General features: G+C 36.6%; 2 protein-coding genes and 1 long non-coding RNA gene across 7 annotated transcripts; 1 reads left to right on the top strand and 2 right to left on the bottom strand.

Annotated features, from left to right (window-relative positions):
- Positions 1 to 1,318: 1,318 nt before the first annotated feature.
- On the bottom strand, positions 1,319 to 10,307 carry tmem150b (transmembrane protein 150B). 5 transcript variants are annotated; one of them, XM_059552217.1, is made up of 7 exons: positions 10,057 to 10,307; positions 4,554 to 4,658; positions 2,986 to 3,045; positions 2,638 to 2,705; positions 2,434 to 2,561; positions 2,167 to 2,344; positions 1,319 to 1,639 (listed from the first exon to the last, which is right to left on the bottom strand). In XM_059552217.1, exons 2-7 carry the CDS (start codon positions 4,616 to 4,618, stop codon positions 1,440 to 1,442), a joined length of 699 nt encoding a protein of 232 aa, XP_059408200.1. In that variant the 5' UTR covers positions 4,619 to 4,658; positions 10,057 to 10,307; the 3' UTR covers positions 1,319 to 1,439. The 5 variants fall into 5 exon arrangements, with proteins under 5 accessions (XP_059408200.1, XP_059408219.1, XP_059408187.1 ...); XM_059552236.1 differs by having other exon boundaries at positions 4,554 to 4,637; positions 10,057 to 10,126; XM_059552204.1 differs by lacking the exon at positions 10,057 to 10,307 and adding an exon at positions 9,079 to 9,301.
- Positions 10,308 to 10,419: 112 nt separating this feature from the next.
- adsl (adenylosuccinate lyase) lies at positions 10,420 to 18,425 on the bottom strand. Its single transcript, XM_059552198.1, has 13 exons — positions 18,216 to 18,425; positions 16,502 to 16,705; positions 16,170 to 16,214; positions 15,807 to 15,886; positions 15,491 to 15,662; positions 13,828 to 13,874; positions 13,576 to 13,666; positions 13,378 to 13,447; positions 13,144 to 13,291; positions 12,939 to 13,029; positions 11,031 to 11,120; positions 10,655 to 10,831; positions 10,420 to 10,554 (listed from the first exon to the last, which is right to left on the bottom strand). The coding sequence occupies exons 1-13, from the start codon at positions 18,360 to 18,362 to the stop codon at positions 10,468 to 10,470; spliced, it is 1,449 nt and encodes a 482-aa protein (XP_059408181.1). The 5' UTR covers positions 18,363 to 18,425; the 3' UTR covers positions 10,420 to 10,467.
- LOC132142406 (uncharacterized) lies at positions 12,925 to 13,292 on the top strand. The gene is made up of 2 exons (XR_009434058.1): positions 12,925 to 13,046; positions 13,078 to 13,292. It is a non-coding gene; the product is annotated as an uncharacterized LOC132142406 (long non-coding RNA).
- Positions 18,426 to 21,432: the final 3,007 nt, after the last annotated feature.

Below are 21,432 nucleotides of genomic sequence, written 5' to 3'. Positions count from 1 at the left end.
GGCTGATTGGGGGATGCTTGCAGGGAAGGAGTTGCATGTTGCTGAAGGTGTAGATGCATTTGTCTTTCCCCAGTTTGGTGCTGAACAAAATGTTTCCCGTCTGACCCAACTAATTAAACTTGCTCTTAACACTACAGTGAACTTTAGACCAGTTCTTCTCTCCTCACAACAAACCCCTCAGCAAAAGGGAGCTTAACCTTTTGATTCTTTCTGCTGAAATGAGGTTTGGTCACTGCAGGGTGCACTTTCAGTCCGACTTCTCTTTAACTGTAAGGCACTGTATGCCTAGACAGACCCTATTCATCACTGAACTGGCAAGCAATTCCAGCTGCAGTGTTGAACCGATTCCCCATTGAGAGTCTCTGCATTATCTGGTCTTCTCATGCGTGGGGGTGGGGGATGGGGTTTAAATGAATTATTGTCATTTTAAATTTGCAGTATTTAAGAAATAACAGATTTGGAATAACCGACTTCTCTTGCAGTGGCTGAAAGTTTCATGCCTTTGGCATTCATCTGGACTGGCAGGGTTTTTAGTCACCTTACAGCAGCCCACAATCTTGCAATCTCAGTGAACATTAGAGGAAAGCTGCCAGTTAAATAGGGGTTGTCATGTAATTTAGTAGATTTGCACCAGGTGCTAACACCAATAACTTCTAGGTATCTGTAAGTTTTATCAAATTTTGATCATAGTTATTTTTCAAATACCTAATTTAAGTGTTTATACTGTGCTGCAGAATACAATTAATTTATGAAATATGCATGCTTTACTGCAAAACTGCCCTTCTACTCCTGTTAGGATAGCTTTAAATAGGGCTAAGCAGGGACCTTGTTCTCTAATTTTGATCCCCCTATAAAACCCCTGTAAAACTTTGGAAAATCCTTAGACACCAGAGGTACCCTACATGCCTACTATACCAGAAACACTGAAAATGTTAAAAACCACCATACCATTTTATTTATTTCAATTTGTAGACTATTACTTAGCAGTTGTGAAGTTAAATTTATAAATATTCAATAACAGCTTTTTTATAATGGTCAGATAGAGTGAAATATTTATTACATAATATATTTTACAACATTACGCAAACAAAGTCTTTATCACTACAAAACAGACCAAAGAGGTCCAGGATGAAGTATAATTGTTTTTTCACTGAAATAGTCTACTGGAAAACTACACTGATAAAACATATTTAATGATAAACTATAATTTAACATCATGTAAATGTCAAGTAAACAATATGCTCATGAATTCAGCATAGCATTTCTACAATATATAATTTATATTGTAAAATGTGGATTTGAACTGTGTTTTATGTGTTTCAGTGCATTTAGCAGAGTTGAGCAGGTTATAGTTCATTGTGTCCACATTAAATGGCGAGTTTGTTTAACTTGTACATATCTGTCTGATTACCACACAGCCACAACTTGCCAGATGTTCCTTAGTGAATCTCCTGTATTGTCCACACACCATTAACATCACTGGATCTTTTCCTTTCCTTGTTCTGCACAGTGAGCTTGTGGCAGTCAATGTGTCTGAAATCTGCTCCAAAAATTGCAAAGAGTGCAAAAAAACACATGACCAGAGCCCACTCACATATAGCAGCTTCAGAGCGAAACCCTGTTTTATAGAGAACAAACACTGAGAAGACATAAGGTTAAGGACAACACAACTTCAACTTATAATAATATGAAGTGAAAGTGCTTTCATTTCATAAGTAAAAAGTGTTCTGTCATGACAACTCTCGGAGAGTTTGGCATGGTAATGTACATGACAATGTTAATGTATTTGGTCTTGGCCGAATAAATCTGCTACGCTGCTGCTGTGAGCATATAAGAAATATTGCTGCTGCAAATATAACAGACATGAAATAACCCCCATATAGCATACATGAATCACCCTGTAGCAGATCTATACAGGTGGAGCTGGGGAAGGTGGAGGGTTTCTGAAGCAAACTTAAATTGCTACAGCAAGTCCTAGTCATATATTTGAATGCTGAGTAGCGAGTTCATTGGCTACCATTACAGGAGAGAACCAATCAGCGATGCCATGTGATAATGATGTCATTAGGTCAAATTGAGTTAGACCTATTGGACTGTGCCATCTAGAGTTTCATGCCAGAACTCTGTGTTTAAGAAATGTTGTCATCTTTTAGAGCTGAAGGATACTACAGATGACCAAACAAGTACACAGGCTGCAGAGGATGATGCGCACAGGCACCACCCACCTGCGGTCATGTGACAACGGCCTGTAGTACGAAAGCCACGCCTGGATCCAGAAATAAATCAAACCCAGGAAGAAGGCCACGAGCGCCCCAAATAGATGAACCCCCTTCAATACAGACTGCTAATAATGCAAAAGCAAACACAAATAAGCACAACACAATTTACAAGTAATCAAGTAACTTCCATTTTTGTCTAGTCTACATACTGTACCTGGAAGTTTCCTAGAATGGAAATCCCAATGCTAGAGATGTAGCCCAGCACTAAACCGGCCGTGTTTAAATGAGACCCAGAACCCAAATCACGGACCTGCTGAAATCTGATTGTGACAATCCACAAAGCTACGGAAAGAGAAAGAGTTCACACAGAAGGTACAGTACATGGGCAAATTTTTCTAAATAAAATGGGAGGACTCACCCAACACACAGCATATGTTGCAGATCTGAGAAAACAGGCAGCTCTGGGGGTTGTATGATCCACATGTGCTGGAGGAAACAATGTTAATCGATTTTCAAATTCAAACCTTTCTAGCTCTGGTTCATCTTACAGACACACAGTTAATCATTCAACGCTTTAGTTAAAATAAAAAATAAACACTTCTTGAGAAAGCTTAGATCCATTAATGTTAGATAGAGGCTTATTTTAAGCTTAACAATTACCATGTTGTTAAAAATATATATATTGAACACTGTCCCATATGGCCTCATTTTCATTCCTGTCGAACATTATACATGGCACTACCCAAGTCTAATTTAAGATACGTACCTAATGAAAGGGAATTCCACGGTTATATTAACAGTGTTATTGGACACAGCTATGGCATACCTGCACACAAACAAGTGCAGAAAGAGTCAAATAAATTAAAATTTTGTATTGATACTGAAAAGATATTGAGGATATTTAAAATGGTGAAAGACATATTTTGAAAAGTGAGAGAAACATGAAGTGATACTTAGAGATGTTCCGATACCCTTTTTCTCTTCCCGATACCGATTCCGATACCTGGGCTCAGGGTATCGGCCGATACCGAGTACTGATCCGATACCTGGGTGTGTATCTGTATATACAGCTGTATATACTACTAGCCCTGTGTAAATTTCTAGAATTATTTTATGGTGTGCTCCAGACTTATCCCTTGATAAAACATGAACAAATACATGGTTAACTATTGTATTTATTACAGTATTTTTATTATCTGACATGAATTTGACAGTAACATTATTTAATTTCTTAAGCGAAAAAGAACTTCAAATGCAGCCAAAAATCTAACACCGCAAACTAAAAAAGGTATTTTAGTATTTTAGTTTTACAATATTGGTGTATAAAAAACTGCAACAAATAAGTCTAGGAATATAAAAAATTCTATATTAATCAGATAATCTCTTTACAACAAAACAAGTAAAAAACAAGCAACCGTCTAGGCATAATTATTATTATTAATAGAGACGTATTATTACTACATAGAGACGTAGCTAAATCTACTGTAGGCTACAACAGTAGCTTAATATATTTTTAAATTACTCGCCATGAAGATCTTTGAGTGTCTGTGTTTATGATATGAGTTTTCTCAAATGAAACGTTAAATTCTCATGAAGTGACGGTTTATGCGTTCAAGTCCTCATATATTGACACACGGCAGAGGCCACAAAACAGCGAGCTCCCGTGCATCTGCGCCCGTCTCCCACAGAGATGTAGACTTTGCAGGAGTAATATTTAAATAGTATTTTGCAGTTTAATATTCACAGACACTAGTATATATATTCGGCTACAGTCTGGAGCCCTGCGCTTAGACTAACACGGAAGCGACTGAACGCAGCTGCGGGTAACGAATATACTCAAACTTACTACCGGTTCTACAGAGACGCTGGTATCATCACATTTTAAAATTTTCAGCACCGTCTTGGTCCCTAGTCGCCGTTTTACTGTCTGGTTGGTCCAGTCTGAAATACTGCTAAACAGCGGACATACTGCTAACCACTGATCTATAATATAGAAGCGGCTTCACTGTCTGTTGGCAGTTTAGAACGCGATGAGCGATCCAGTCATATATAGATCAGTGCTGCTAACGCGTTTTCATTTCTTCTTCGCTGCTCTACACAGGGGTTGCTTGTGGCATTACAACACAACGTCCTGTGTTTGCAATGCATTCTGAGCAGCGAAGAAGAACCGTGCAGCGGTTAGGCAAAGCTAGCATTCATAACTAGGTCTTGAAAATGGTATCGGATCGGTATATGGGTTCATGTACTCGCCGATGCCGATGCCAGAATTTGTTGTGGTATCGGAGATATTTCCGATACTAGTATCGGAATCGGAACAACTCTAGTGATACTCACACAGCCCACATCCCAATAATCCCAAACACTGCCAGGGTGACGGGAAGTAATGTCCAAGCCCACATGATGGACCAATCAGATCACCTGTAGAAAGACCAAGTGTCGCTTCACATATAAACACACATTTATTAGCATGTATAAATTTCACTGTGACCAAGCAAACATTTCAATGCCTGGACAGTTCCCTATAAAGTCTTCACAGGATATTCGACCAAGGCATAAAAAAGTGTCAACACACTTATTACAAATTATGTATTACATACATTTATATATGGAGCAATAATTGTGTATTATGGATTATACATAAGAGAAGTCAACTCTAGATAAACAGAGTTAGGAAGTATCTGCTTAAATTTTTACAACCCCACCAATATAAGATATATCACATAGTGTCTAAGGGAGTGTCACGTTTCCCCCATACACCAGTCCTGGTTATAGTGGTGTTGAAAGTCATCTTGTGTTTTATTCTTTGCTAAAGAACAGAAGATGAAAAATATTCTTCTTACTCTTCTGACTATTAAAGCCTCAAAACCAAATTCCCTTTCAGCATTTTTCAAGCTGTACATCTGCCAGTTTTCCTTCAAATGTCAAAGACTGGTATGCAGATACTAAGTCTACAGTTTACTGCTTCACTGGGAATTAATATTACTGTCCATCTCCCATGTATTTTTTTATTTTCTCAGGCCAACGGAGTAGAATGACACTCCCTTTTATACTTTGGTCCTTCTTTTCATTACTCTTGTGGAAATCGTTCCTACCACTAAGAACAGATGTTTAAAATCATGTAAAGACAATTATTATAAAATAATCTTAATTCAGGGCAAATGCAAAGGGTTAGACACCAAAGATTTCTTATACCACCAGCACTGGGGTCAAACCTACAAACTTATGTCAAAAAGCTGATCATCTATATTTGGACTGTCTGTCATTTCTGTGAGCTTGCTGACTAAAATGTCCACAAATAAACATTAGACATGCAAAATATAACAGAGTGAGAAATGAACGAGAAATATCACAATCACTACTGAAGTGATTTAGCATGCTAGCTGTAGTGACTACAGCAAAACAAACAAAAACAGTGTTTCAGTTATCATTTACAAAGTGTTCAGTTTAATCAAATAAACATATGATGGTAAAAATGGTAATAAATCTTAACTTTGAGGAAAGAGACAATGAAATAAGCAAAAGAAAGTGAAACAAGCAATGCATACCTTACATGTTCGTACCGTTAAAATGTTAATGGTCAATACGATTTATGTATTATTTTTATTATATAGCCTAAATATTTTCATTTAGCAAGGATACAATTTCAGAATTTAAAATAAATGTTTAGACATTTCTAAGAAAAGTATTTTTAATGATTTCCGGAGGACCTTGTGACACTGATAATGCATTACGTTTACTTTTAATAAAAAATAACACAGCAAGTGAGCAAATAAGAGACCTCTTTCAAAACATTTAAACAATCTATTGAACGGTAACGTAGCATATTTGAGTAGCAAATGAAGAACTCACCTCTAACCTACAACACTGCTTGTGTAGTACGTGTGTGTGTGTGTGTGTGTGTGTGTGTGTGTGTGTTCCTAGAAATTACTTTATCTCTCTCTCTCTCTCTCTCTCTCACACACACACACACACACACATGCTTTTCCTTCTTTCAGATAGTGATGCTTATTCCTGCCCGTCAAAGCAATATAGCAATATCAACTCGCATAAAGGCATGCACATATGTTACTTTCAAGTGTTTGTTGTTTTGGCCTTATCCTCTCCTGAAGTTATTGCTTCCTTTCATTTTATTTTATTTTTGTATGTTTTCCACGAGCTGTGAAATAATAAAATCTTTTTCTGGACAACGTGTTGCTTGTGGTGCTGTGGCAGGACTCAGAGCAACGCTCTTTAAAATATTTTACTTTTGTTGCGTCCACATTTACCCCTAGACTTATGCGGGACGTAACCAGAGCCGGATTATCCATAAGGGCACTTGGGCCAGTGCCCAGGGGCACCAACCATTCACAACAACTAGGGGGGCACCACATGACACAAGCTTTAAAAATATTTTTCGTAAATTGTTTTATTATTAACTTGAAATTCTTGAAAGACCATACATAACTCGTTCATGAACACTAACTTAACAACAACAACAATAATAATAAATTATAAATAAATAAAGATTACATGACCACTATCAGTCCCTCCCTTCCGTTCCCAATCTGTCAAGAGTTGAGTTGGTCCACAAGTACGCGCAAATGTGTCATTTTTTTAATGGCTACAGAAAATGAATCAAAATGGACAGACATCGATTGAGTGGTTTTGCAAAAAGAAAGTTAAAGAAAGACAAGGACGCTAAACGTTTAGCTAAAATTTAAAATGTTTCAGGGATCGAAAGTTTTTTTAAAACGAGTGAAGAATGAGCTCAGGACGACAATGACACAGAAGCGATTGACTGCACATTACAAACATTACGGTCTACAGCCGCGAGACTGCTCATTGCTCCTGTTGTCTACACTGAAGACACAGAGCATCCTCTCGCGGCTGTAGACCGTAATGTTTTCTCTTGGTTCTTGGTTCTAAATAAATGCGACTTATAGTCCAGTTCGACTTATATGTTTTTTTTTCCTTGTCATGACGTATTTTTGGACTGATGCGACTCCACACTGTCTTAATACGGCCCTGGACTTAACAATCTAAGTGTTCAAGACGAACGTCAAAATGGAGACAAATATGATTTCTGCACAACAGTTGTAAAATTTATGAGGGATGGTGTTGGTGCATAAAAACATCCATCGCGCTGGTAAATTAAATCCTTGTTTAAAAAGGGGCGAAATCAGAGATTAATCGCCAGACTGGTTCAAGCAGACAGTACGTGAATATATATCAGGTTTATATATGGATATATATCCATTCGTGACTATGGACTTTGCGCCAGATCATAGTATTATGACTACGGCTACCACACGAGTCGTGTAAACCTTTCACCTTGTCTTCTACTATCTCACGTTTTTCACCTCCTCATGAAGAATTGTGCCTTGAGTAACACCATATCATAAATCTGTTGGTTCCTCCCTCATTTTATTACAGCCAGTTACCCATTTATTATCATAGTGACGCAGAGACCTTCTAAATCATACTGTCTTTTACTTAACATCACGTGAATGTGATTAAAATACCTCAGAAAACTATTATAAATTAATCGTAGCTTTACAGTTTATATCTCTCTTCTGGATACATGGCCTAACACCCGTTCAAATAGCAGGCTGATAATAGGGAAATGTAATTTTTTCTGTCCCTAAGCCTTCACAGAAATATTAGGGTTACAATTGTTTATATATATATATATATATATATATACATATATATATATATAAATAAAACAGTGTGTTTGAACAATTACACCTTCTTGAACCATGAATGTGGCAATATTTGTTTTTAATTTATTATAAATTAAATTAATTATTTTAATTAATTATAAAGAATTCCAAGCACCACAAAGCTGCTTGTCCCCACAGCCATGTACAGGGGGAAAGTGCTTTATTTTGAGATCAAAAACTGGTTTTCTACCATTTAAAATACAAAAATGTATTCATAACTATCAAATATATAATGTTAATGACATTAAAACATTTTGTAAAAAATTAAATAGCAAATAAATATTATAAAATATATAATGAAAGTAGAGGCCTCCGGAGTTGTGTCACTAGTGTTACCGTTTAACAAAAATAATTTATTTTGAAATAAAAATGACGCTGATGACATCACTTGACTTCCTTCTTATTTCATGAAGATCTCTGAAAAAAGGCCCATGGTATGTCCACTGTATCTATTCAGTTATCAAAAATGTTCTCATTTATCTCATGATTTCATAAGAAGCTTTTAGTTGAAGTCACTGGTATGGCCTACTTTATTATTAGCAAATTGTAAAAACCTAGAATAGAAATGGATTAAACTACTTAATTTAGTGAGCATATCATGATTTACAACATGTGGTTTATACCATGCAGCAGACATTTTGTAAAATTCATTTTTCATGAAAACGTCACTGGTGTTAGCCACCTTCCTTCTGGGTAGCACCAGTGAAGATCACTTTATGTTTATATTCATCATAATCTCCTTATTTGTTGCATTATCATTATTTTTCTGTAACTCTGACTACGTGTGCCGAAAAAAATAATAGTAATAATATTTCACAAAAACCTTTAAAATTGCCAAAGAAGTAAGGCAACACCATTGACAAAACAATGGTACATGTGGTCTTTAAATAGATGCATAAAAAGATTAAAAAATAATTAAGCTGCCATTTACGTGTATTCATAAAGTAAAAAGGTAATCTAATAATGTGGTGCAAGTTTAAATGTTAAAAAATAAATACATTTTATTAAATAAAAACACGAGTTTTTGTCACACCAGCAGTGAGAGCAGTATCACGAGTTTAAATGTGATGTTATACAACAGTAAATAAGAAGATATTGTGATATGTTATAAACACAATATTGCGTGTTATTGCTCAATTTTGCAGAGAACATATTACCTTTAAAGCCATGGCAGTATTTGTGTGCGTCTCCAAGCAACACAGCGGTGTTTAGCTGAATGAATCCATGTTTTGAACGAATCATGTGAACCAGGGATTCAAAGGCGCTCACTGAATCACTGAGTGAATCCGTTCGAATGAGACGAAGGAAGAAGATATTTACCGCCACCTGCTGGCAGATTCGTTTCTTTCAGATTCGAGGATCCTTTAATTAAATAATAATGATAATAACAATAATAATAATAATAAAATAATAATATACTAATAAAGCTACTACTAATTAAAACATTAAAGCACCCCCACACCCAAAATAAATAAAAAAATCTGTCATCATTTACTCACCCTTATGTCATTTCAAACCTTTCTTTTGTGAAACAAGACTTTTATTGAATGAACAAAAAATACTGAGAAGTTTCTCAAATTATCTTTTTTATGTTCCATAGTTTATGTTAGGCTATTGTAGCCTAAATGTTTATGTGTAATGCATCTGATGTTGAATCAAAATAAATATTTTTTGCTAAAGCTAATGTCTACTTGATATTTCTTCATTTAACAAAAAAATTGCTTGTGGGCATTTTCACATTCAAATTTATTTTGCAATTTATTAGATCAATTAATCAACACACCATGTAATTAATTATTCAAAATTTGAATGACTGCCAGCCCTAATTATTTATATATATATATATATATATATATATATATATATATATATATATATATATATATATATATATATATATATATATATATATATATATATAATTGCTATTAAATACCAAGTTATCCTTTGAAGTACCTCTCAAATACCTTTGATTTTTTTGGATACATGATAAAACCATCCTGAACTGAAGGCTGGTCTTAGCTGCTTTAAGCTGTTCTTTATCTGGTTGGTTGGTCAAAACCCCTCTAAGACCAGAGCACTTAACCAGCTATGACCAGCTTCGTGTGGGACTGAAAAGTTCTGGTTACATTTACCTTAAAGTCAGTAGTCTTCTCATGCTTGTTTTCCCAAATTCTGCCAAGCTGCTTTAAAGCGTAATAAGGCCCATTACCCCTTCCCTCCCTCCCAACCTCTCAAATATATGTATATCTGACAATACAGAAACATTTAAGGGATGAAAGTTACATAATACACTTAAATCAGACAAATTTAACACACCCATATTCAGAAAAGTTCCTCTACATAGTTGAATTAAAATGTCATTTTTAGATAGGTGTGTGAAAGATCAACTCGTAACAATAATAGAGTAAATGTCAAAATGTGGTTTACATATTAAAATGACTAAACATCTGACTTGGAGTTAAATGTCAAAAAGGCAAATAAAAGACCACACAAAAGACTGAACACCTTATTTATTGTTCTGATGCGTCATGTCTGTGTTTGTTTCAGAGCTCTAGTTCAATCTTGACATCCAGTTTACTTTTGTACGGCTCTAGAACAGGCCTGACCTCCTCAGACAAAAACCTTGTAACCTGAGACAGAGAGAAAGTGGAACAGCATTACACCATTCATAGAAACGTGTGATAAACATCAGTAGCACAGCATTAGATGTTTAGGTATGCGTGTGTGTACCTGCTGTGGGGCTCGGCCGACGAAGGTTTTGGGGTCCAGTATGGAGTCCAGCTGTCCAATGATAGGGGTGAAATATGGATCAGCCTGAACCCGAGCCAGCAGGTCATTATCGCCCCCCTCCTGTTTGACTACAGCTGCAGCCTGCTGGGACAGCACCCGAATCTTCTCATGGCAGTCCTGAGTGGGTTTTCATTACAGACAAAAATCAGTCAGTCGGTGTTAAACATCAGTGAAACAACAGTCTTCCTTTCCTGCATTCACTGTGTTTACAGAGAAATATGTACTGTACAAGTAATTTAGTCAAACACCATGGGTTGAGTTGCCAAAGCAAAGTTTAATTACAAGACAAGATTTTTCTGATTCATTAAACGATCACCTGTCTGTTTCCTCCAGCCTTCACCATGGCCATGATGATGTTTTCAGTAGCCATGAAGGGCAGCTCATGACGGATATGCCTCTCTATCACCTATAAGAACAGAGAAAGAATTATATATATATATATATATATATATATATATATATATATATATATATATATATATACGGACTCATACTCATTGTGCTTTCACATAGGACGCGTTTGCAGTCCGCTACTCGGTACGTACGGTCGTTGCACTGCTGCAGACGCAACGCTCCTGGAACACACTGACGGACCTCAACCGCGTGAACGCTGGAATCCGTTAACATGGGTGCGTAAAAAAATATGTAACGCGTACGCACTGCAGACGGAGTATGTGTGAAACAAGCATAAGGTTGTTTGCACCTTGTGCAATGTGGAATTAGTTTACAGCTTTCTCAAGCACTTTGTGATGCATTTTGGAAACAGGAAATGAGCCCCTGGTCTAATGCACCACCTGTCTTGAGAAACCCCTTCTCAAAGACTTAACGTTACTTTTAGTCATTATTTTATTTGGGTAGCACACATATTCTGAATGCCTTCGGCAGAATTCAAATGAGCCATTTTAATATAGATTAATTCCAAGATTACAGTGAGATTAATCTAGATTAAAAAAATTACTCTATGCCCACCACTAATTATATATATATATATATATATATATATATATATATATATATATATATATATTAGTAAAATAAGCAGTGCTGTCAATATAATATAAAATTACTTCTTAGTGTTTTATTGTATTTTGTAGTTTGCCGTTGTTCAATTGATGTTAAAGAGAGATTTGTCAGGTGACCTTGATTGTCATGAAAGGTGCCTATAAATAAAAATGAATGAATGAAAAAATATATATAAACAAATAAATAAATAAATGTAATAAATTGTCTAATGTAAAGTTTTGAATGTACTAATTGGATCAAAAAAGACATTTATAAAGTTTCAAAATATTATATTTCAAATAAATGTTGTTCTTTTGAAAATCATATTATGCAGCATTACTGTTTTCAACAATAATAAAAATAACATGTTTCTTGTGCACTTCTGATTTCTGAAGGATCTTGTGCCACCGAAGAGTTGCGGTAATCATGCTGAAAATTCAGCTGTGCATCACAGAAATGAACTACATTTTAAAATATCAAAATAGAAAACACTTTAACCCCTTAACTGTCACTCACATTTTTGAACATAGACTTTGTAGTGCACGATCCAAACTAAAAATTTTATAATTCATGAATGAAAACATTTTGTAACATGATATTGATGTACCATTTACATGGTAATGCAATGTCTGATTTAAAAATGGGTTTTAAAGGATGAATTTTGAGATTTTAAGGTTTCAGTTGATTTATAATTTCTGGTGATTTCTAAAATGTGATAGAGAAAAAGGCAACAAAGTCGTCTTTTTTTTTTTTTTAACAAAGGTCAAAACTCCTGTTATAATGTAGATTTTTGAGGGTGCACTCTTGTCATAAATTAATCGATTACTTTTCCTACATAATATTTAACAAATAACATTGGTAAAATATATATTCGTGAGTCTTAGACCTTTCCAATGATATATAGTTTGTCAAGATTAGATTAGATTTAATTGTAATATAGTGAAGTAAATGTAGGCGTCCCACAGAGGGGACGGGTGAGTTAACAGGTTAAATTGTAATAATAGTTCACAATATTAGTTTTTAACTGTATTTCGATCAAATAAACAGCTTTGGTGAACATAAGAGACTTTTTTACAAATATTTAAAAAATATATATATATTTTAACAGTTGAGTATGCAATTAATTATGATCCATTTAGTAATCAGTGTATCACGTAGTTCATCTGATTAAAATTACAAACCCGATAAAAATATTTGTTCTTACAGAGGCAGACAAACACACCTTAGGATACACCACCAGTCCTTCAGTGATGTTCTGCAGGGTGCTGAGGATGATGTCCGCTGTGAGGAAGGACTCAGGCAGTGAGATCCTCCTGAATACACATAAAAAGTAAATGTGAGACAGTAAGCTGCTGAAAGAGTGAGTGTAAAGTTACATGCAGTGCAGAGCCACATCACATGGTCAGACCAGAGATATGTAACCGTGCCTGTTAGCGCTGTCGTCCAGGGTCCTCTCCAGCCACTGCACCGCTGCGGTCTGCAGGGGGTCTGACAGGAGCGCCATCAGGTGACGAGCGAGACTGCAGCAGCGCTCCGCACGCATGGGGTTCCTCTTGTACGGCATGGCACTGGACCCTGCAGACAGAGAGAAACATGACAGATCAAAGAGGCTGGTGGATTGTATCATTATACCAAATTCTGTGTCTCGCATACGAACTCACCAATCTGCTCTTTCTCAAACGGCTCCTCGAGCTCTTTCAGATTAGCCAACAGACGGATATCAGTGCAAATCTGATTGAAAAAAGGAGGATGTTCGAATCAAACAACTGATGTTTGTTGCTTTCCGGTGATCATTGTAGATTGTTACAGCAGCTTGTTTATGAATGCGTGAAGCTGGTTGGAGTTCATCTGTGTCTGACCTTATGTACTGTGGCTGCGAGGCTGGCCAGCACACAGAGGGAGTCGATATCCACCTTACGACTGTACGTCTGACCCGTCACCAGGTATGATCTGGTATGAAAATAAGTGGAGGAACTGGTTAACCATGTGCACTTGAAGACATATACAATGTAAGATTCTATCCAACAGCATGCTATTGAATAAAACGAAGCATATAGACGATAGTTGAAGCATTTAGTAAACAATGAATGCAGGAATAAAGAAGAGTGTACTTTTTAAAACCAGCCATCTCAGTGACCTTCCTATCCAACTCCTCCACCTAACAGAGAAAACAGTCAAATAAATAAATAACGACAGTTCAACCATAGAATAAACACAATGATATGATATGAGGTCATTGACATTTTTCCCCAACAAAACTGCTCACTCCACCAAAAGTGCTACATAAAGCCCAAACACATTCAAGGCTGATGTTCTGGGATAACGATGACAGGAGTTTAATTTCAACTTAAAAATGTATTAAGTTGGTTAATATTTTATTAATGCATATGAATGAAGACTTAGGTACTCATCATGGCTGCATGTATTTGATCCCCCCAAAAAATATTAAGAGTAATGAAATATGATAATTTAAACGCTTTTCTATTTAAATACATTGTAAAATGTGGTTTATCGCTGTGAAGGGGAGGTTGAATTTTTCCTCAGCCCTTACTTTAGCGTCACACAATCCTTCAAAAATCATTTATTTCTGAAGCATTTCTTATTAATATCACCGTTTAATAATAATTAATAATAATTCATTACATTTATATAGCGCTTTTCTAGGCACTCAAAGCGCTTTACATAGTCTGGGGGTATCTCCTCATCCACCACCAGTGTGCAGCATCCACCTGGATGATGTGACGGCAGCCATATTGCACCAGAATGCCCACCACACACCAGCTTTCTGGTGGAGAGGAGACAGAGTGATGAAGCCAATCAGTAGATATGGGGATTGTTAGGAGGCCATGATGGTCAGAGGCCAATGGGCCAATTTAGCCAGGATGCCGAGGTCACACCTCTACTCTTTTCAAAAGACATCCTGGGATTTTTACTGACCATAGAGAGTCAGGACCTCGGTTTAACGTCTCATCCGAAGGACGGTGCTTGTTGACAGTATAGTGTCCCCATCACTACACTGGGGCGCTAGGACCCACACAGACCACAGGGTGAGCACCCCCTACTGGCCTCACTAGCACCTCTTCCAGCAGCAACCTAGTTTTCTCAGGAGGTCTCCCATTCAGGTACTGACCAGGCTCAGCCCTGCTTAGCTTCAGTGGGAAACCGGTCTTGGGCTCCAGGGTGATATGGCTGCTGGCTTTAAATTTGATATACTATTCAATTTGCCCCAGTTTAATATTTTTGTGGAAACCCTGATATGCTTTTTTTCCAGATTTTTTTATTTTAAAAAATTGATTAAAATATAAACAAGAGTATTTGAGTAAAACATTCATTTCATAATGATATTTCCCCTCTGTTTTAAATTCTTGTTATCCAATTATTGTGAATTTTTTAAATAAAAGGCCAAAAGGATTAACAATGCAGTTGAATTTTCACAGCCTTTTTTGGTCATATTTACCAAGGGGGCCAATATTTTTGTCCTCGACTGTATGTATTTTTTGTAACAGTATTAAAAGTGTTTACTGTCACTTTTTATTGATTTAATGCAACCTTGCTGAATAAAAGTATGACATTTTAAATCTATATAAAAATAATATATGGATCACAAACTTATGGAAAGGTAGTGTATACAGTATATATGTTGGAGACCGAGTACACACTAGTAGTAGTAGTATATATATGTTTAATGTCATGTCATCATCAGCATTTTAGGCTATTTTCACAAAGTACACACTAGGTATGAAGTAAGCCAGTGTTAAGGCATAAAACGTTCACCTTCTCATGATCCCCCTGGAAGAGCTGCAGGAAGCTGGCCTGAGTGCCTGTGGTTCCTTTGACGCCCCGGAAGCGCAGGTCCTCTCTTGCACGCTGAAGATTACGCATGTCCATGACCAGATCCTGCAGCCACAGACAAGCACGCTTCCCGACTGTAGTCAGCTGAGCTGGCCTGAGAAAAAGATGGGGACGAGGAGAGGGACAATAAAACCCAAAACCAGTCTAATATTAGAAAATGGTAGAAAAGTAATTTTACATGCAAACTCTAAACATGTTATTATATCTAACTGTTTGTGTCAGGTCTGAATTTACTCACTGATAATGGGTGAAGCCCAAAGTCGGAAGGTCAGCGTATTTCTCTGCAAAGTTCGCAAGCCTGTCTATGACACGAGCCAGCTATGAGAGAGAGAACGCTTACTGCAAGTGGAAGGTAATTATGCACTGGATATAAAATAAATACAATGACACTAAAACTGACATAAAAATAGCTGAAACCTAAATAGTAAGATGAAAATGAAAGTATTTAAAAATATATATATATATATATGGAGACCAAGTACACACTATACATATATGAATGTTTTTCTTTACATTTTCTGAATTCATACTGTGCAGTAAAACTTCATGGCACATAAGTTGTTTTGATGTAAATGGTAAATATCAGAAAGTATCAGGTTACCTTGGGAAGCAGGATATCAAATCCATCACGCAGCATGATCAGATCCTGCAGATAAAACACACACACACACATTTAGTAAGGCAATTTAAAATAAAATTGTGATTTTAAAACGAAATTATTTCTCTTTTAAGGAATTTTCATGGTGGCTAATATATATACACACACATCCTTCTTTTAATTGCAACATTAAAATTAAAAAAACTGATTTAATTCATGTTCCCTCTATAACCATTCAGCTCAGGAAATTCCAGGAGTCCATTAAAGAAATCCACGGAGTCCAATCAATAGTAGCCAAAGTAATGGATAAAGACACGGTAATATTTTGGCCTTACTGTATTGTCTCCCACATAACAGGAAGTTGCACCCAAGTGGATGATGGGAGCAGCGGTGGGACAGCAGTGAGCGAACGTGTGCACATGAGCCATGACATCATGCCTCAACTTCCTCTCCTCCTCCGCAGCCATGACGAAATCAATGTCCTCCAGGTGAGACTCCATCTCGCTCACCTGGCCATCGGTGATGGGGAGACCCAGTTCCTGCAGAGAGGACATTAGAGCCATGAAGAGACAGCTGGCAAAACAGCTTTTCAGTGTCATCTTCATTTAACCGTGCGTACTCATTTCTATAACTTATGTTACATTTAACCCCATCTAACACTCACCTAAAGTTAGTCTTTAGAAACAGCTTTTAGTAAGACTGTTAAATGTAATTTCCCGCCAATCATAAGTTAAATATCTTTCAACATTTTAATTACTTTTAGCCTATGCATAACTGATTTTATATTTTTATAATAATATTGGCCAAACTTGCAATATCGGTGCAACATTATAAGATGGTTTACAGGGAACCGAAATAAGCACATTTAGTTCATCTTTAGCAACACACAGACAGAGAGAGGGTACATTTGAACTCTCCTGATACCCTGACCTTGACATGAGTTATTTTGGAAATGCACACACTCTTTCCCAGGGCTTCGTCTAGTACTGTTTGTGCCTCTGCAGTGTGTCCCAAGGACTACATCAGTAAAGTTGTGTCACGTAACTATATTTCCAGAGCGTGATCATACAAGCAGCAAACAGTATCCCGTCTGTCTCCATGGGTCAGAGAATGACCACCATGTGACCACAAGACTGTGTTCAATTAGTGCTAGTCAAACAGACTGCAGCCTTTCTTTGGAGCTTTATGGATTACTGGCTGATCACACAATCTTAGTTCTTGATTTCTTTACACAAATCAAACAAACACTCAATATGACAGTTGCCCTGTGTCAGCTAAACCAACAGATTTCACCATTCTACACTCAATTATATCCATTTCTACTCAAGCCGACTATTGTTAGTCTCAGCAAATTAATAGCTGTTATCTGAATTTGAGGGGTTTCTTCTAATACTAGTCCCAAAATTATCTTTTAAATTACTTACTAGGAGCTTAAGGTTTGAGAAATCCAGTGACATTTAACCCAACACATACAGAGACACAAGAAAGATATACAAGCGCATGCAAAATAAAACTACTACAATAGACAAAAATACAACAGTGCAAATAATCATACTGCTATAGTTTTAGACACATTGCTATGGTAATATATTATAGCAACATTCACAATTATAGCAAGCATGATATGATATTGCACCACTTACAAAGAGTGCCAGATGCTATTGTTGTTTCTGTTCATATAATAATAAGTAGTTAACATGGTATTCTGGGAAAATCCTTATAGCATGGCACAAACACTTCTGTACTATATATTACAGTAATACAATACTACCACGTTATACCATCAACGTACTACAGTAACGTTACCACCTCGGTACTTTTTGTCTGGACCACTTGTAAGACATTAAATATTGCAGCACAACTCACGTCCACCCTTTTAAACTATTTTTAGACTAAGAGAGTTGGCAACTCGAGACTTACTCTCACTCAAGGTCAAAAACTTCAGACAGAGTTGCACTTGGCATTCAGAGAATCACTGTGCCAACATGATTTCTCTAATAGATATACTAGTCTATAGAAATAAAATAAACCCCAAATAAATAAACGGACCTTTTCGGCCTTAGCGAGGTAAAGCCACAGTCTTCTCCATGTGGTGAATTTTTTCCTGTCGCTGAAGTTGTAGGCCATCTCTTTGCTGGCGTACCGGGACACCAGCGGTGAGCGGTATTTCATGAACTCTTCCCCGGATCCCTCCATTCCTGCAGCGGGTCAGACAAGCGGACTACGAGCAGAGTCACGATCTGGAGCAAGTGCTTCAAGTTCTTCTTCTTCTTCTGTGATTTGCGGCAGCTTAAACACTTGAAAGCTGTATTGCTGCCCTCTTCAGTTCATCTGCAGAACTCTATCTCATAGATTAAATCCTCAAATAAAGACCAGTGTGGAGTTAAAAACGTATAACAACCTTTGTTATTTCATATTCCTTATTTCCAAGAATTGATTTTAAAGATAAAGATGAGATTCCAGTTTCCAACAGCTCAGAAAACATGCAGCTTCTTGTCGCACAAAGATTTTCACACTCCATTACTACATGCTTCACGGTTTCTAATTCTCCACACACGCATCTGCCGTCAGGATGCTTGCCTACCCTTGCCAGCCCATAATTCAGTTGTTCTCATAGCCCCACTTAAAATTCTTAAAGCCTTAGCTGCATTAGCTTAAAACAGACGGTGCCACTGTCCCATATGCCATACCGCCATAGTCGATGTTTGACCTGATGATTCCCCTGTATATCATCATTAATGTATCTCTTCCAACTAGGCATCTTAAAATATTAATAACTTTCTCACATCTATTAACAATTGGATCCATGTCATTCTCTTCTCAAACCAAACTCCCAAGAATTTAAATTATTTAACCCTTTCAGTGGGTTTATTGTATATCTTTAAAGGGGGGGTACAATGGTGTTTCGTGTATTCAGAGTTGTTCACAGTGTTAAAGAGATGGATTCTCATGCTAAACATGGCCAAAGTTAAAAAAATAATAATTTAGAAGAATGACTGAGAATTTCGGTGCCAAAAATCTTACTTCCAGGTTGGTACAAGTTTCGGCTGTTTTTTTTCAATCGTGGATCTTATGACGTAGACGAGAGCGGAACTCCTAATTTGAGCATTTCTCTCGGAAAAGTGCGCCCGCGCACACATTGACCAGAGGAGAGCAAGACAGCGCACATCAACTACTCTATAGATACTCAAGATTAACATGAGATTAGGTGAAACTGTGTATGTTATGTACCCTTTAATCCCTGTTCTGTTTTTTCCCTTTTAAAACCAAATACTAACGTTACATATTTAGATTTGAAACTAATACTTTAAAACCCCATTCCTCTGCCAAAGTCTCTACTTTATTAATTGCCTAATGTAGCAGCTTATAAATAGACCTCAAATTTCGCCCTCTTTTCTATGGAATTACATTTGGTTCAATAATATTGAACGAAACTTTATAAAACTGAATGTACTATTACAAAAGAAGAAAAACAAAATGAAAATGAAAAAAAAATGAACTCAGACGCACAAATTTAACAGGCTCTTCAAATATGCTTCATTCTTTGTTAATGTTTTTCAAAGATTTGTTTTCGCTAATCGTGGATTCTGAATGCATTGCCACAGATTTCGCTTACGTTTCGCAGTTTTTCGTTTGGTGTTTTGACACAAACCTCTCGTGGGGGCGGGCTTAACAGTGATCTACTCTGATTGGATAGTGAGCTTTTGATGGACAGGTGCTCTCTGACTCAGTCGCGCACATATTGGAAAGCTCTCGCGGTGATTTGTATTACTAAATATGTAAATAATATTTGACCTTTGATCGTCTCAGTCTGTAAAGATGAGCTCTTGTCCTTCAAGGCAGCTTGAAGTAAGCTTGTGTTACTGAATGACAATAATAACCGGCAACAAACTGTGGCACACTGTAACATGAAAAACTTGTATCGATGTTACTTCAGTAACACAAGCTTACTTCAAGCGGAGGAGGAAGATGACGCCGCTCCGTTTCTCTCCTGAGAGCTCATCTTTACAGACTGAGATGATCAAAGGACAAATATTATATACATATTTAGTAATACAAGGCACGACATATTGCATAAAAAAAACACTGTGATAGCTTTTTTTTATTAATGCAGAGATCAAAAACATTCAAAAGTATAAACATACATCACATAATCAACCACAAAAAAAAAGAGAATAAAATAGAATTAAAGAAAAGAGGGCCAATATCTAAACAAAATTACACAAGGGAGATCAAAAGCAGAGCAAATCTAACGGTCCTTATAGCTTTCTTATGAGTAGATACTGAAATTACATTCAAATAGTTTTCCATTTCTTTTAGGAAAACAGAGAAGACAAGTTTACAGTTGGAGAATTTGCATTTGTGAATGTGAAAGTTTAGGAAAACTTTTTAATAACAAAACTGTTATTTTCATTTGTGGGGAGTCATAATACCCAAATATAATGTTTTTCATATGTACTGAGAAGCCTGGCAAAATCTTACACTTGACAAAAACACCAATATAATCCCAAAGTTTCTGAGTGTAGGGACATGACCAAAATAGTGTACAGTTTCTTCAGAACTCAAACAAAAAGAGCATGTAAGACCAATGTCAGATTTAAATCTTTGTATAAACTTCTTTACAGGGTAGTATGGATGTCAGGATGAAAAATCAGAGACAAGAAGGCAGATTCATGACAATGGAGGTAAATCAGTAGCTAAACTCGAGAGGTGGAAGATCTGAATGTGAGAACTTGTCATATTAATATTTGTATTTGTAAGTTAAAATTTACACTCACAGCTCTGATGTGAAAAGTTGAATCTTTCAATTTGCACACACAGACAATGATCAAAACACGCGTGTTTTGAATTGGAAGTTGTAGATTAATAGTTACAAATGTGTAGAATGACATTCACACAAAGAAAATGACATACACACATGTTTACGACATATTTACTTTTGCACTTTACTTCAGTTTCGCTGCACAACGTCAAGTCGGCACTTACAACCTCTCAGATCTGGAAGTACAAGTTCAAATCCTAGCGCTCTGACTTTTGCTACCCAGGGATGCTTCAATAAAATATGAAACCCTGCCCCCCTGGTAGTATATAGGCATTGGGACACAGCGTTAGAGTCTTCTTCTTCTTCTGTGGATTACTGGGAGATCGGATATCAACGTTTAAGGTGCGTTCCGCCACCTCCTGTGCTGGAGAGTGAAGTGATTTCTGTCTACATGATGAGATCTAAATTATAGGTTCAGTGCACTCTTCTTGATTAATTTAATAA

The sequence above is a fragment of the Carassius carassius genome, chromosome 1, assembly GCF_963082965.1.
Source record: "Carassius carassius chromosome 1, fCarCar2.1, whole genome shotgun sequence".
In the NCBI taxonomy this organism is placed as follows: Eukaryota; Metazoa; Chordata; class Actinopteri; order Cypriniformes; family Cyprinidae; genus Carassius; species Carassius carassius.
This window is presented reverse-complemented; position numbering and strand designations above follow the sequence as displayed.

Excerpts from the sequence above, each read along its gene's own strand:
- tmem150b (XM_059552217.1), bottom strand. The coding sequence starts at position 4,618 with ATGTGGGCTTGGACATTACTTCCCGTCACCCTGGCAGTGTTTGGGATT. Across the intron at positions 2,706-2,985 it reads GTGGAATTCCCTTTCATTAG|CACATGTGGATCATACAACC; the intron begins GTACGTATCTTA and ends TGTTTCCTCCAG. Across the intron at positions 1,640-2,166 it reads TACTTGTTTGGTCATCTGTA|TGTTTGTTCTCTATAAAACA; the intron begins GTATCCTTCAGC and ends ATGTCTTCTCAG.
- adsl (XM_059552198.1), bottom strand. The coding sequence starts at position 18,362 with ATGGAGGGATCCGGGGAAGAGTTCATGAAATACCGCTCACCGCTGGTG. Across the intron at positions 15,663-15,806 it reads TTGGGCTTCACCCATTATCA|GCCAGCTCAGCTGACTACAG; the intron begins GTGAGTAAATTC and ends TCTTTTTCTCAG. Across the intron at positions 13,030-13,143 it reads CTGGACGACAGCGCTAACAG|GAGGATCTCACTGCCTGAGT; the intron begins GCACGGTTACAT and ends ATGTGTATTCAG.